The sequence below is a fragment of the Tursiops truncatus genome, chromosome 10 (assembly GCF_011762595.2).
Source record: "Tursiops truncatus isolate mTurTru1 chromosome 10, mTurTru1.mat.Y, whole genome shotgun sequence".
Lineage (NCBI taxonomy): Eukaryota > Metazoa > Chordata > Mammalia > Artiodactyla > Delphinidae > Tursiops > Tursiops truncatus.
The window spans coordinates 49,477,348-49,492,485 of NC_047043.1; the positions used below are offsets into that span (position 1 = coordinate 49,477,348).

The 15,138-nt window shown below is 37.8% G+C and overlaps 1 protein-coding gene and 1 non-coding gene across 4 annotated transcripts in view; both read right to left on the reverse strand.

The window, feature by feature from the left end:
- GADL1 (glutamate decarboxylase like 1) overlaps positions 1 to 15,138 on the reverse strand; it is a 490,491-nt gene that overhangs the window by 73,950 nt on the left and 401,403 nt on the right. For all 3 annotated transcript variants that reach the window (XM_073810938.1, XM_019946661.3, XM_073810939.1), the window contains one exon: positions 12,572 to 12,623. In XM_073810938.1, the coding sequence (XP_073667039.1) occupies positions 12,572 to 12,623 (52 nt within the window). The remainder of the gene's footprint in view (positions 1 to 12,571; positions 12,624 to 15,138) is intronic.
- On the reverse strand, positions 5,997 to 6,103 carry LOC117314058 (U6 spliceosomal RNA). Its single transcript, XR_004528741.1, has one exon. It is a non-coding gene; the product is annotated as a U6 spliceosomal RNA (small nuclear RNA).

Genomic DNA, 15,138 nt, shown 5'->3' on the forward strand with positions numbered 1-15,138 from the left:
TCACAGAAAGATAGACAAGATGAAAGGGCAGAGGGCTATGTACCAGATGAAGGAACAAGAAAAAACCCCCAAAAAACAACTAAATGAAGTGGATATAGGCAACCTTCCAGAAAAAGAATTCAGAAAAATGATAGTGAAGATGATCCAGGACCTCGGAAAAAGAATGGAGGCAAAGATCAAGAAGATGCAAGAAATGTTTAACAAAGATCTAGAAGAATTAAAGAACAAACAAACAGAGATGAACCATACAATAACCGAAATGAAACTACACTAGAAGGAATCAATAGCAGAATAACTGAGGCAGAAGAACGGATAAGTGACCTGGAAGACAGAATGGTGGAATTCACTGCCACGGAACAGAATAAGGAAAAAAGAATGAAAAGAAATGAAGACACCCTAAGAGACATCTGCGACAACCTTAAATGCAACAACATTCGCTTTATAGGGGTCCCAGAGGAGAAGAGAGAAAGGACCCGAGAAAATATTTGAAGAGATTATAGTCGAAAACTTCCCTAACATGGGAAAGGAAATAGCCACCCAAGTCCAGGAAGCACAGCGAGTCCCATACAGGACAAACCCAAGGAAAAACATGCTGAGACACATAGTAATCAAATTGGCAAAAATTAAAGAAAAAGAAAAATTCTTCAAAGCAGCAAGGGAAAAAGGACAAATAGCATACAAGGGAACTCCCATAAGGTTAACAGCTGGTTTCTCAGCAGAAACCCTACAAGCCACAAGGGAGTGGCATGATATACTTAAAGTGATGAAAGGGAAGAACCTACAACCAAGATAACTCTACCCAGCAAGGATCTCATTCAGATTTGATGGAGAAATCAAAAGCTTTACTGACAAGCAACAGCTAAAAGGATTCAGCACCACCAAACCACCTCTACAACAAATGCTAAAGGAACTTCTCTAAGTGGGAAACACAAGAGAAGAAAAGGACCTACAAAAACAAACCCAAAACAATTAAGAAAATGGTCATAGGAACATACATATTGATAATTACCTTAAACGTGAATGGATTAAATGCTCCAACCAAAGGATGCAGGCTTGCTGAATGGATACAAAAACAAGACCCATAAATATGCCATCTACAAGAGACCCACTTCAGACCTAGGGACACATACACACTGAAAGTGAGGGGATGGAAAAAGATATTCCATGCAAATGGGAATCAAAAGAAAGTTGGAGTAGCAATACTCATATCAGATTAAACAGACTTTAAAGAATGTTACAAGAGACAAGGAAAGACACTACATAATGATCAAGGGATCAATCCAAGAAGAACATATAACAATTATAAATATATATGCACCCAACATAGGAACACCTCAATACATAAGGCAACTGCTAACAGCTCTAAAAGAGGTAATCGACAGTAACATAATAATAGTGGCGGACTTTAACACCTCACTTACACCAATGGACAGATGATCCAAAATGAAAATAAATAGGGGAACAGAAACTTTAAATGACACAATAGACATGAGAGATTTAATTGATATTTATAGGACATTCCATCCAAAAACAGCAGATTACCCTTTCTTCTCAAGTGCACAAGGAACATTCTCCAGGATACATCACATCTTGGGTCACAAACCAAGCCTCAGTAAATTTAAGAAAATTGCAATCATATCAAGCGTCTTTCCTGACCACAACGCTATGAGATTAGAAATGAATTACTGGGAAAAAAATGTAAAAAACACAAACACGTGGAGGCTAAACAATACGTTACTAAATAACCAAGAGATCACTGATGAAATCAATGAGGAACTCAAAAAATACCTAGAGACAAATGACAATGAAAACACGACTATCCAAAACCTATGGGATGCAGCAAAAGCAGTACTAAGAGGGAAGTTTATAGCTATGCAAGCCTACCTCAAAATACAAGAAAAATCTCAAATAAATAATCTAAGCTTACACCTAAAGGAACTAGAGAAAGAAGAAAAAACAAAACCCAAAGTGAGCAGAATGAAAGAAATCATCAAGATCAGAGCAGAAATAAATGAATCAGAAACAAAGAAAACAATAGCAAAGATCAATAAAACTAAAAGCTGGTTCTATCAGAAGATAAACAAAATTGATAAACCATTAGCCAAACTCATCAAGAAAAAGAGGGAGAGGACTCAAATCAATAAAATTAGAAATGAAAAAGGAGAAGTTACAACAGACACCGCAGAAATACAAAGCATCCTAAGAGACTACTACAAGCAATTCTATGCCAATAAAATGGACAACCTGGAAGAAATGGACAAATTCATAGAAGGGTATAACCTTCCAAGACTGAACCAGGAAGAAATAGAAAATATGAACAGACCAATCACAAGTAATGAAATTGAAACTGAGATTAAAAATCCTCCAACAAACAAAAGTCCAGGACCAGATGGCTTCACAGGTGAATTCTATGAAACATTTAGAGAAGAGCTAACACCCATCCTTCTCAAACTCTTCCAAAAAACTGCAGAGGAAGGAACACTCCCAAACTCATTCTGTGAGGCCACCATCACCCTGATACCAAAATCAGACAAAGATATTACAAAAAACGAAAATTACAGACCAATATCACTGATGAATATAGATGCAAAAATCCTCAACAAAATACTAGCAAAGAGAATCCAACAACAAATTAAAAGGATCACACACCATGACCAAGTGGGATTTATCCCAGGGATGCAAGGATTCTTCAATATATGCAAATCAATCAATGTGATACACCATATTAACAAATTGAATAAAAAACATATGATCATCTCATTAGATGCAGAAAAAGCTTTTGACAAAATTCAACACCCAGTTATGATAAAAACTCTACAGAAAATGGGCATAGAGGAAACATACTTCAACATAATAAAGGTCATACATGACAAACCCATTGCAAACATCATTCTCAATCGTGAAAAACTGAAAGCATTTCCTCTGAGATCAGGAACAAGACAAGGATGTCCACTCTCTCCACTACTATTCAATATAGTTTTGGAAGTCCTAGCTACAGCAATCAGAGAAGAAAAAGAAATAAAAGGAATCCAAATCGGAAAAGAAGAAGTGAAACTGTCATTGTTTGAAGATGACATGATACTACACATAGAGAATCCTAAAGATGCCACCAGAAAACTACTAGAGCTAATCAATGATTTTGGTAAAGTAGCAGGATACAAAATTAATGCACAGAAATCTCTTGCATTCCTATACACGAATGATGAAAAATCTGAAAGAGAAATTAAGGAAACACTCCCATTTACCAATGCAACAAAAAGAATAAAATACCTAGGAATAAACCTACCTAGGGAGACAAACGACCTGTATGCAGAAAACTATAAGACACTGAGAAAGAAATTAAAGATGATACCAATAAATGGAGAGATATACCATGTTCTTGGATTGGAAGAAAGAATATTGTGAGAATGACTATACTACCCAAAGCAATCTACAGATTCAATGCAATGCCTATCAAATTACCAGTGGCATTTTTTACAGAACTAGAACAAAAAATCTTAAAATTTGTAGGGAAACACAAAAGATTCCAAATAGTCAAAGCAATCTTGAGGGAAAAAAGTGGAGCTGGAGGAATCAGACTCCCTGACTTCAGACTATACTACAAAGCTACAGTAATCTAGACAATATGGTACTGGTACAAAAACAAGAATATAGATCAATGGAACAGGACAGAAAGCCCAGCGATAAACCCACGCACCTATGGTCAGGTAATCTATGACAAAGGAGGCAAGGATATACAGTGGAGAAAGACAGTCTCTTCAATAAGTGGTGCTGGGAAAACTGGACAACTACATGTAAAAGAATGAAATTAGAACACTCTCTAACACCATACACAAAAATAAACTCAAAATGGATTAAAGACCTAAATGTAAGGCCAGAAGCTATAAAACTCTCAGAGGAAAATGTAGGAAGAACACTCTTTGACATAAATCACAGCAAGATCTTTTTTGACCCACCTCCTAGAGCAATGGAAATAAAAACAAAAATAACCAATTGGGACCTAAGGAAACTTAAAAGCTTTTGCACAGCAACGGAAACTAGAAACAAAACGAAAAGGCAACCTTCAGAATGGGAGGAAATATTTGCAAACGAATCAACAGATAAAGGATTAATCTCCAAAATATATAAACAGTTCAAGCAGCTCAATATTAAAAAAACAAACAACCCAGTCAAAAAATGGGCAGAAGACCTAAATAGACATTTCTCCAAAGAAGATATATAGATGGTCAAGAGGCAAATGAAAAGCTGCTCAACATCACTAATTACTAGATAATGTAAATCAAAACTACAATGTGGTATCACCTCACACTGGTTAGAATAGCATCATCAGAAAGTCTACAAACAACAAATGCTAGAGAGGGTATGGAGAAAAGAGAATTCTCTTGCACTGTTGGTGGGAATGTAAATTGATACAGCCACTATGGAGAACATTATGGAGGTTCCTTAAGAAACGAAAAATAGAACTACCATAAGACCCAGCAATCCCACTACTGGGCATATACCCTGAGAAAACCATAATTCAAAAAGACACATGCACCCCAATGTTCACTGCAACACTATTTACAATAGCCAGGTCATGGAAGCAACCTAAATGCCCATCAACAAACAAATGGATAAAGAAGATGTGGTACAAATATACAATGGAATATTATTCAGCCATAAAAAGGAACGAAACTGGGTCATTTGTAGAGACATGGATGGACCTAGAGACTGTTATACAGAGTGAAGTAAGTCAGAAAGAGAAAAACAAATATCGTATATTAACACATATATGTGGAACCTAGAAAAATGGTACAGATGAACCGGGTGGCAAGGCAGAAATAGAGACACAGATGTAGAGAACAAACGTATGGACACCAAGGGGGGAAGGTGGGGTGTGGTGGTGGTGGTGTGATGAATTGGGAGATTGGAATTGACATGTATACACTGATGTGTATAAGATAGATAACTAATATTGAACATGGGAAAAATAAAGAAATGATTAAAAAATAAAAAAACAAATAAGGTACTTTGTAATTCAAGTCAATTCCATAAACATTTATCATGAAACTACAATAGTCTTTACAGATCTACACAATTTATACTTGGTTTTCTAATTTATGATTAATTTGGTTTCTCTAGAATAGAATGTCCTGGCCTTCAAATTGTTTAAAATGTGAATAAATCTTTTTGTGAATAAATAAAGTCACTATTGTTGATTAGAAAGTAGAAAAAACCAGTTATTATCTGTCACTAGATTCTAGGAATTTCCGTCTTTATATCAACGAAGATTTTTTTCCAGGTGCCATTTATGTCAGTTATCAATTTATTGCTTCTCAGCTCCGAATCCACCCGTTCTTTATGTTCTCCAATAATGGAGGTGGACTCTATAAATATTTCTCCTTGCCATCTGGTCCAATCGGAGACTTTATCACCAGAGGGTGCTGGAGGGACACGGAGAAGGAAGAGGTGTCTCCTCCTGGTCACGTGCACTCATCTCATGGGGCTCCTGCAGTAGGAGGGGCTCTTTTCAGCAGTTTTGGTGACCAGCAGCAAGTGGCCCCTGACAGCTTCCCCCAGCACCACGCCCTGTGGCGGCTTCACAGCAGCCTGGTCACAGGAGGATGACCATAAATGGTTTTTCTTGCACACTCTCCTCCGGGGACTTCATAGGGAGGGCTGCCAGCGATGCACCTTGCCTTGGATGGCTTGAGTGAGTTCTAAAATATGGCAGTGCCCTGATATCAGTGTCCTCCAGCACTCCAGGAGGTGGACTCCTAGAGACCCCACCTGTGTGACACCTTGGGGGACTTCCCTGTCATCTTGGGAGCCACACTGCACCCTCTCCAACCTAGTCTGGATCTCAGCCCTGGGTGGGGCTGGCCTCTTGCTCAGTGCTCCATCTCCATTCTAGGAGTGATGTCTGTTCTTTACAGTATCTGCTATTTCTGTATTTTTTAGGGTCTCTTGCGAGGCAATCTCCCATGACTCCAATCAACTGTTAATAATTCTTTTTTTAAAATATGGAACTCTTCACAGATCTGCATGTCATCCTTGCACAGGGACCATCCTAATCTTTTCTGTATTGTTCTAATTTTAATGTATGTGCTGCTAAAGCAAGCACGATAATTCTTTACATTGCACTTTCCCACTTCAGATTACTGTGCATTTTTTGTCTTTTTATTGGACCCTAATACATCATTAAATAAGCCATTCTTTTTCATTTGCATGGCAACATTATGAATCATTTTGTAATAGTTTCTATCAGCTACCAGATCTGCTCTATATATTATGTTAGGACCTAGTCCTTTTGAACCACCTTTTATATTTTCTTCCTTGAATAAGTTTCGGTTTATATATATATATATATAATTTTTTTTTTTTTTTTGCGGTACACGGGCCTCTCATTGTGGCCTCTCCCGTTGCGGAGCACAGGCTCTGGACGCGCAGGCTCAGCGGCCATGGCTCACGGGCCCAGCCGCTCCGTGGCATGTGGGATCTTTCCAGACCAGGGCACAAACCCGCGTCCCCTGCATCAGCAGGCAGACTCTCAACCACTGCGCCACCAGGGAAGCCCGATTTAGATATTTTGGAAGTGACAAATCTGTGATATCTTTGCCCAGTCTCTTTTAGAATGGTATGGCTCTAGTGCTATGATATTTGAAAACTGGTGAAGCCTTTTTGACATTTCATTTCATTGGAGGAAATTTGATGCTCCCTTTGGTGGAATACCTTTACTATAGGCATTCCCCAAATTATTAAAACTTGGAAAAAACATCCCTTGAATATCCACTAGGAACATATTTGAGTTTTCCTGTCTCTTTGCCTCTGTAGCTTTTATTTTATATAGACTCTCTTCAAGTAGCTTCAAAGCAGTAAAGTGTATTTTCAGAGTAGAACCATTCACATGCCACTTAATTCCATACATATATAAAAGTCTGACCTCTTGGGTGTCTTAGGACCACAATTAGTCCATATTGTCTAACACCACCACATTGAGAAGGCATAATAGGGAATCCAAGTGTCTAGACCAGATGGATGATAGAGAAGGGTACAAAAAACCTGTAGCAGTCATTGTCATCATCTTTAAAAATTCATGGAGAAGTAGAGAAGTGTCACCAAAGAAAAGATGGGTTCATTCTATCCTGATTTTCAAAGAGAAAGAAAGGAGATATATTCCAAGAAATAAAGCCAGTGCTTTGATGTCAATTCCAGCAAGGATTATTGAGTAAATAATATGAGACCCTTGGGGGAAAAAAAGTCAGTGGTCACCAAGATACAGTACCTTGCATTCTCTAAAACTGAGCTTTGTCAAAAGAAATTCATCTCTGTTGCTGAAATATCATTAGATCACAACGATGATGATGATTAATAATAATAAAAACTAGCAGTATGCTTTTTAATAAGTATAAATGTAGACTCTAGCACATAGACTGAAATGATCAATCATGCAAATATAGAATGGAGAAGGGGGTCATGATGGATTTTACCTGACTTCAAGCTCACAAGTTTTAAGTAACTGATTAGACTACTGAAAAATTCCAAAGGCAGCACTTAGTAGCACAAAAAGCCTGGGTTTTGGAGTCACATGGATGCAGTTTGAATCCCAACTTCACCAGGTCTTTGCTTGGACAAGTGTCAAACTCTCTAAGCTTCAGCTTCCTAATCTATAAAACGGAGATTATATTGTCTACCCCACAGAGTTGGTTTGATGAGTAAAGAGATTATTTCCAACATTTACCACCACATCTGGCACACAGAAGGCACTCTACTAGTGTAGTGACTATTATTTGGAACTATATTGGTAGAAAGATGTGCTTTTCAAGTGGATAAACAGTCCCACTTGAAAATCTTCACTGGGTGAGACACATCACTGTGTTAATTTCTGCCTACAAATTAGAAGGGGAACATAAAAAAGTTATAGCATGTCCAAAGAAGGGCAACTGAAATGTTCAATTCCATATGATTTAAACACAGAATATAACTCAAAATTTTTATATGTTCTAGATATTGGACCAGGCATTGGGATGAGAAACATGACTTACATTTTATGCTTATCTCCAGGAACTCAGAGAGCAGTGATAAAGCTAGGTACAGGCAATCAAGCTGCAATGGTATGGGTATTTTAAAAGAAGAAATTTCTCATAATCCGAGAAATATTCCTGGCAAAGCGAATAGTACACAGGTAGAAGCTGGTGTATTCAGGGTGATGGCAAGTACTTGGAATGACTAGATGGCAGGGTGTGCTGAAGAGGGGTTATGCTGGAAACAGAGATGGGCATCCTTTCACAAAGGACTTCCTCACTGGCCATGCTGGGGAGTCTGGGCTTGATTCCAGAGGCAACTGGAGAGTTTCAGTCTAGGGGACAGATTTCATTTTATTAGAAAGCCCACAGGGTGGCTGCAGTGTGGAGATGGGATAAAGGGGTCTAAGACTGGAAGCAGCAGATGAGTTGGGAGACAGCACCAACCTGAGTGGTAAGGGGAGCCTGAACTAAGGTGGTGGCTTTAGGAGTAGAGAAGGGAAATAGGTGAAGACAACATCGAGACTTTGGTTTAGATAAATCATAGTTCTAATGAAAAAGAAGAAGATGGATCACAGTTCTAATGGAAAAGAGTTCCAAAAATTCATCTGGAAAATGAATTTATCAAAATTTTGGTAAAGAAAATGGCTACACTTCAGCTTTAGAAATGATGAATTTGAGGTGACTGTGGGAGTCTGGAAAATTCCAGGACATACCTATATACAAAGGACTGAAGCTGAGGAGACAAGTCAGGGATGGAGACATTATTGAGACTATTGATGACAAAGCTCTAGACATGGATAAAACATTTCAGGGAAATGGACACAGGAAAGGGCCAAGACAAAAGAATGGAGAGCATTTAAGCAGTCCCCAGATGAAGAGACCTTCACACAGAGACTTAGAAGAGAAAGTCACATGGAAAGGAGAAAAACTGGGAAAGAAAGTTAAAGGAACCAAGACAGGAAAGAAGTGGATAATGGTGCAAAATGCTGCAGAAGTCCAAGAAGAAAATTAAAGGATGTGCACTGTATTTAGCAAATAGAAGGTTGTTATGATCTAATAAAACTATATAAAAACTATATTTAAAAAACTGTAAGTTGCAATGTGCTTGATACATATCAAATCCTAATAGTAGGATTCAGTAAGTATTAGAATATGAATATTTAGAGCTCCCTGGAAGAGGAATAAACTGTGAATTCTCTTACACAGGAAGTGTTCTGGCAGAAGTTGACTTCCTGTTACAAGAACTATCAAGAGAGGTTTCCTGCACTGAGCAGGAAGTTGACTAGATGTCCTTGAAGATCCTTTGTAACTCAGAAAGTCTATGAAACGTAAATAACTCTTTCTAAGGCAGAACTCAGGAAGAGAAAAACAAAAAGTTGAATAATTAGGACTCTCCCAAGAGATCAAAATAAACATGTGAATGATAGTATATACCGCTAAGAAAACATATTAGATCTTAGCTCCAACATGGAAAAATAAAGATAGGATTTTCAGGGGCCTATGAATAATGCAGAATTCCTTTGAAATGATAAGTTTCAATCATCTTCAAGAAGATATGCATTACTTTTGTTCTTTTCAGGGAAAGATATTCAAGTACTAGATACTCTGTGTGGTTGTGTTCATTTACTGTTTGTAATGTTCCACTTAACACTCTCACTGCCATCTGCTTCACAGTGAAATATACGTATATATCATTACAGACTTTGTTTTTTCCTAAATTGAAAACCTTGCAGTTTTACAGACCTGGGCTCTCATCAAACCTGTGTATCTCTTCTCTTAAGTATGCATTAGGGTTATATTTAATCAGTGCAAGGAAGGCATTTGTTAACAAAAAGAGGCTAATCAATTTGACACTTATATGTGAAATTCAAGGTCTAAATTTACTTTATTTCTCTAAATGGATACAGAGAAAAGAGGCAAATGCAGATCACATACAAAATCCCTTATAAGTAGGAATTCTGGAGGACCATTGAAGGAGCCACCTTCCCTGCTTTGGGGCCATCTGGCTCCCACAGATAAAATATCCAGGGCAGAAGGCTGCCTAATACTTAAAATCCACCTTAACTTTCATTACAAGGATGTGAATGTTTGCATTTCCCTAAAGATGATGGCAAGAGGTTCCTCCCTCAATTTTTAAGCCTTTAGGAAGGTATATAAATAACTTTTAAATCAGTTCATTTTTCTCGTCACTTTTTCTCTCAGCTCTATCAAAAGACTGTGCAGTTCTGAGGTGTACAGCACTTTTCTTAAGACCTATACCTCCCACAGCTAGAGAAATAAAAAAGGCAATTCAAACTTGAGAAAATAAAGAGGTAATTCAACCTCAAGAAAATAAAAAAGGTGATTCAAACTCAAATTCAATCCAGTCAGATAGCTCTTGTTTCATCCTTACATGGTAAGTATGCATCTCTAGAAAATACAGACATTTTCTTCTGTAGTTATAATGCCATTGTCATGTCTAACAAAATCAGTGATAACTCCTACCAGTTCATATTAGAAATTCCCCAACTGTTTCAAAATTTACTTTTTACAATTGGCTCCCTCAAACTAGGGTTCCAACAGGTGCATATGTTGCCTTTGGCTGTTCTGCCTCTTAGGTTTCTTTGACCCCGGAAGTGATCATCATCACACTCTCCTTTATTTTTCCTCATGCCACTGACCTGTTGAAGAAACCAGGTCAGCTGTACTGTGGAATGTTCCACAATCTAAACTGGTCTTCTTGCTTTTTAGTGGTGTTACCAGAAAGTCGTTTAAATATGGACTCTTCTGCTGTTTTTGCAAGTTCCTTTATATCCCTAGTTTTTAGGGAGTCTGGACTCTTAGAACCTTCTGATCAGATGCCCCCTTTGCAGACAGTGGGAGAATCCACAGCCAGGAGTCTCCGGAGCAGTGTTTCCCGAAGTCATCTGAGGACCACCATCACATCTCACCCAAGTTACTGCAACAGTCTCCACCTTCTCTCGCTTATTCTTTTCTTGTCCTCCCCTCACCACCACCCCCTCCCTCTCTTCTCATGACATCCAGCACCATCTTTCAAAATGGAAGTCAGACTCCTCTCTGCTGAAAACTTCTCCAAAGATTACACTTGGAATAAAAGGCAAAGGTCTTTACCATGACCCGCCTGGCTCCAGCAGATCTGGTCTCTGCCAACCTCTCCACACTATCACCGACTATCTCTCCCCCTTGCTTAATGCACCTTCTTTTGGCTCCTCAAACACACAAAACTCTTCCTCTCACTGTTGTGGCCTCTCCCGTCGCAGAGCACAGGCTCTGGACGTACAGGCTCAACGGCCATGGCTCACGGGCCCAGCCGCTCCGCGGCATGTGGGATCTTCCGGGACCAGGGCATGAACCCATGTCCCCTGCATCGGCAGGTGGACTCTCTACCACTGTGTCACCAGGGAAGCCCGCACACAGAACTCTTTTCAGCTTCAAGCCTTGGCAGTTGTTTGTTGATTCTATCTAGAATGCCTTTCCCTCAAGCATCTGTGTGGCACGCTTCTTACCATCATTCAGCAGGCCTCAGCGCAGAGGCAACCCCAGAGGGCCCTACCTGCATCCCAACCAAAAAGGCCACCACCATCCACACCCCCCATTTCAGCATTTTACCCTATTTATTTCCATTATAGTACTTCCCATATCTGGAACTGTCTAATGAGTTATTTGTAATTACTTATTATCTTTCATGAATCTGTTCTACTGTTTTCTTAAGACTTCCCCCAACTTGATGTTTCCCATGTAATAATTTGCTTGTTTATTGCCTGTCACTTTCCTTTTGAATGTAAGCACCATGAGAGTTGGGAACTTCCCTGTCTTATATCTCCAGCACGTAGCAATTGCTCAGTAAATCTTGTCAAATAAATGAATACCAAAAACTAGCCAGATTGCTTATATACAGGATACACTCCTAGGCTGCAGTCTCTAAGTGATTTTTATTATGTTAAAAATTGCTATAAAGTATATGCTATAAGAAGAGCTAAGCAAACCTCACACGTTATATTTCTTAAAAATCAGAATTAAATAATATTCTTCATATTTTCTAACCATATATTTTAGAAAAAAACCCCAATAATCTCTATCTTTGTAACCACCATATTTCTTATATATAGCAAACAATCCAACAACAAAATGACTTATTTTGCCATTGCTCCAAAGCTAATATGCTCTCATTATTTTATAAAAAGAGAAAACTATATGCATTATTGTACATTCACTTAATTGATTTTTCACAGAAGCACCACTATAGCACAGTTGAATATTTGCAGTACAAGCATTATGCAATTTATATATCAAGATACAGGTCATAATTTATTCAGTATTATCCTTGGTAATTATTATTGAGCACTGTAATTTTCAATACTTAAAGGCAAGTGTGTTCTCTGAATCCAACAAAGGAAAAATACTCACTAATAGAGTAAATTAACATAATGGACTCTATGAATTAAGCTAATGGCTTGTTTCTAAGTCTGCAACACAAAAACCAATGAAATATAATAGATTAGAAAATTACCACCTTCATCACTGTTGACTGACAAAATCACAAGCACAATTCTGTAATCACTTACTTCCATCAGTAACTTGAATCCTTCTCTTTTCTTGATTTCTTCTACTAGGTACCTAAAAAAAAGTCACAATAATATTTATAATCTTCAATCTAAAAAATCCATGAACATGGCTGACATACAATAAAACTATAATTTCTGATGCAGAGACAAGGCTTAAAAATAAGTAAGGGTACATGTACAGGCACAGGTCTGTATTTAGATGGATACACCTGAGCCTACTGCAATCCACTGGGGCCTGAGTAAAAAGGTACATCTCTTTGATGAGATGATGTCTATCTTACATGTTAGCATCAGACTTCAACCCAAGTGTGAAAGCCACACAAAGTAGATTGGATATATGTCTCATTCATATTCTAGATGGGAATTTAGCATAGGTACTTAAATTATCTAGCTGGCTTGGTGGTAAAAGTTTTTGGTGTTTAGTCTTGCTTGTGTGTTCTTTTAAGATCAAGGAAGTGCAACACCATCCTTCCCCAGGCCAGGCCAGAGGGAAGAAAGACTGATCACTGGTATCATGCTAAAAGTAAGTGGGTTGTAGCCACTGATAGAATGTCTATGAGGTTATCTTGAATGTCAGGGAAAAAAGAATTATCATGCCATAAGCAAAGGGCACAGCTACATGAGATATGGAATGTGATGGAGAAAAGACTAAAATGACATTGAGAATGAGAGTAAATGAACACTGACTCTGCCCCACTGGGCTTGGTTATTGTCTAAATAAAAAGATAAACCTTCTGAACAATTGGCCTTGAAAACTAGTGATTTGTTCATGAGCTTTGAAAAGTTCATAACACTTGACCCAGTATTTCAAACTTGGGGGTCAAATGTAAGGAAATGATCGGAGGTGCTGACAAAAAATTACTTTCCAGGGTATTTTGCAATTTTATATGTTATAGCCAAAAAGAAAGGAAGGAAGGAAGGAAGCAGGCAAGCAAGCAAGCACTGGCTTTGAAAATCCTGTCCGGTCATATAGAATTATGGTACAATCATATGGAATTGATTGTGTAACTAAATTACATATATTCAATTAATACTTAAGGACAACAAAGAAATGCTCCTCTTTGGACCTCAATTCCCTTACCTGTAAAACTGGAATAACACATTCTGATTTTCCAATCTCAAAAGGACGTTGTAAAAAATTAAATAAAATCATATGTAAAAAATTGTATAGAATATAAACTGTGGAAATGGGGGATTATTATTACTATGTTTATTTACTAAAGGATATTCTAGAATGTGGATATGAAATACACCAGTTAATGGGATGAAGTTCTTTTTTCCCAAACAATTTTTTTAGCTTTTTGCATAAGGTTAAGTATTGGTGCTTAGCATACAGATTATATCATCTTTAAATTATAAAATATCTTAAAAAATCCTATCGGTATTAACTGGATAATATGAATCTTTTATTTTGAGCAATAATGTTGTGACACCACACATGTGCGTGCGTGCACGCGCGCGTGCGCACACACACACACACACACACATATTCACAAAGTATTTGATGTTCTTTCTATATACTCCTTTCCCTGAACGTGTTTTCAGGAGATGTCATGTAGCTGTAAAGTTTTTACACCGTTAGCACACAGCCTAACTTTCGATAAAAGCAATTCCAATGGTCAATGAACATTAGAAAAGATGTTCAAGATCACTGGTAATCAAAGAAATGCAAATCAAAATAACAATACTAAACCTGCTGCCCAGAGGACACTGGAAACAAATTTAAAGAGGGACAACATGCAGTGCTAGTGAATGTGATAGAAAGCTGCTATAACCTTTCAAAATTAATAATACTCGTAGCTTCTGATCCAGCAAACCACTTATGAGATGCTGGTCAACCAGGAAAACCTCATCAACACTAAGACAGATAGATAGAGAGATAGATAGATAGAGATAGACAGAGAGAAAGAGAGAGAGAGAGAGAGAGAGAGAGATGCATACACAAATGTTGCTGCATCTAAATCTACATGTGCATGTGTATGTGTGTGCATTCCATACGGAATAATTAGAAACAAGATTAATATCCAGAAATTGGCAAAGGGTAAAATAAAATGTATTATAGCAACACATGTACTACGATGCAGCTATTAAAGAGGATGGATTATATCCACTTCAATTAAACCACAGGGATGCTCATGATGTATTAGTAAGAGATGAAAGCAAGGGACTGAGAAATGTAGATAATATGATTCTGCTTTTTAAGAAAATGTAAAAAAAAGAAAAAGCATAAGTGATCCCTCTCCACATGTATATATGACCATGGAATGAAGACCACATCCTAAAGACATCCTTGATGTCTACCTGAGGAAGCAAGAAACAGGATGCAGTGGGGAGGTAGAGACTGTTTACTCTCTTTTTACATCTCTGCAAAGCTTCATAGGTGTGGTGACTCATAATTTTTGAAAAGGAAATTAATAAAAGAAAAAAATACAAATCACAAAACAAAATAGACATATACAACCTTTATCTATACAAGGAAAGCTTCATGAACCCTATTTTTTCTTACCTTTTCAGGCACAAATATAACGACAATCTGCTAACTCGGTGCCATGATTCCATTCTGAGGG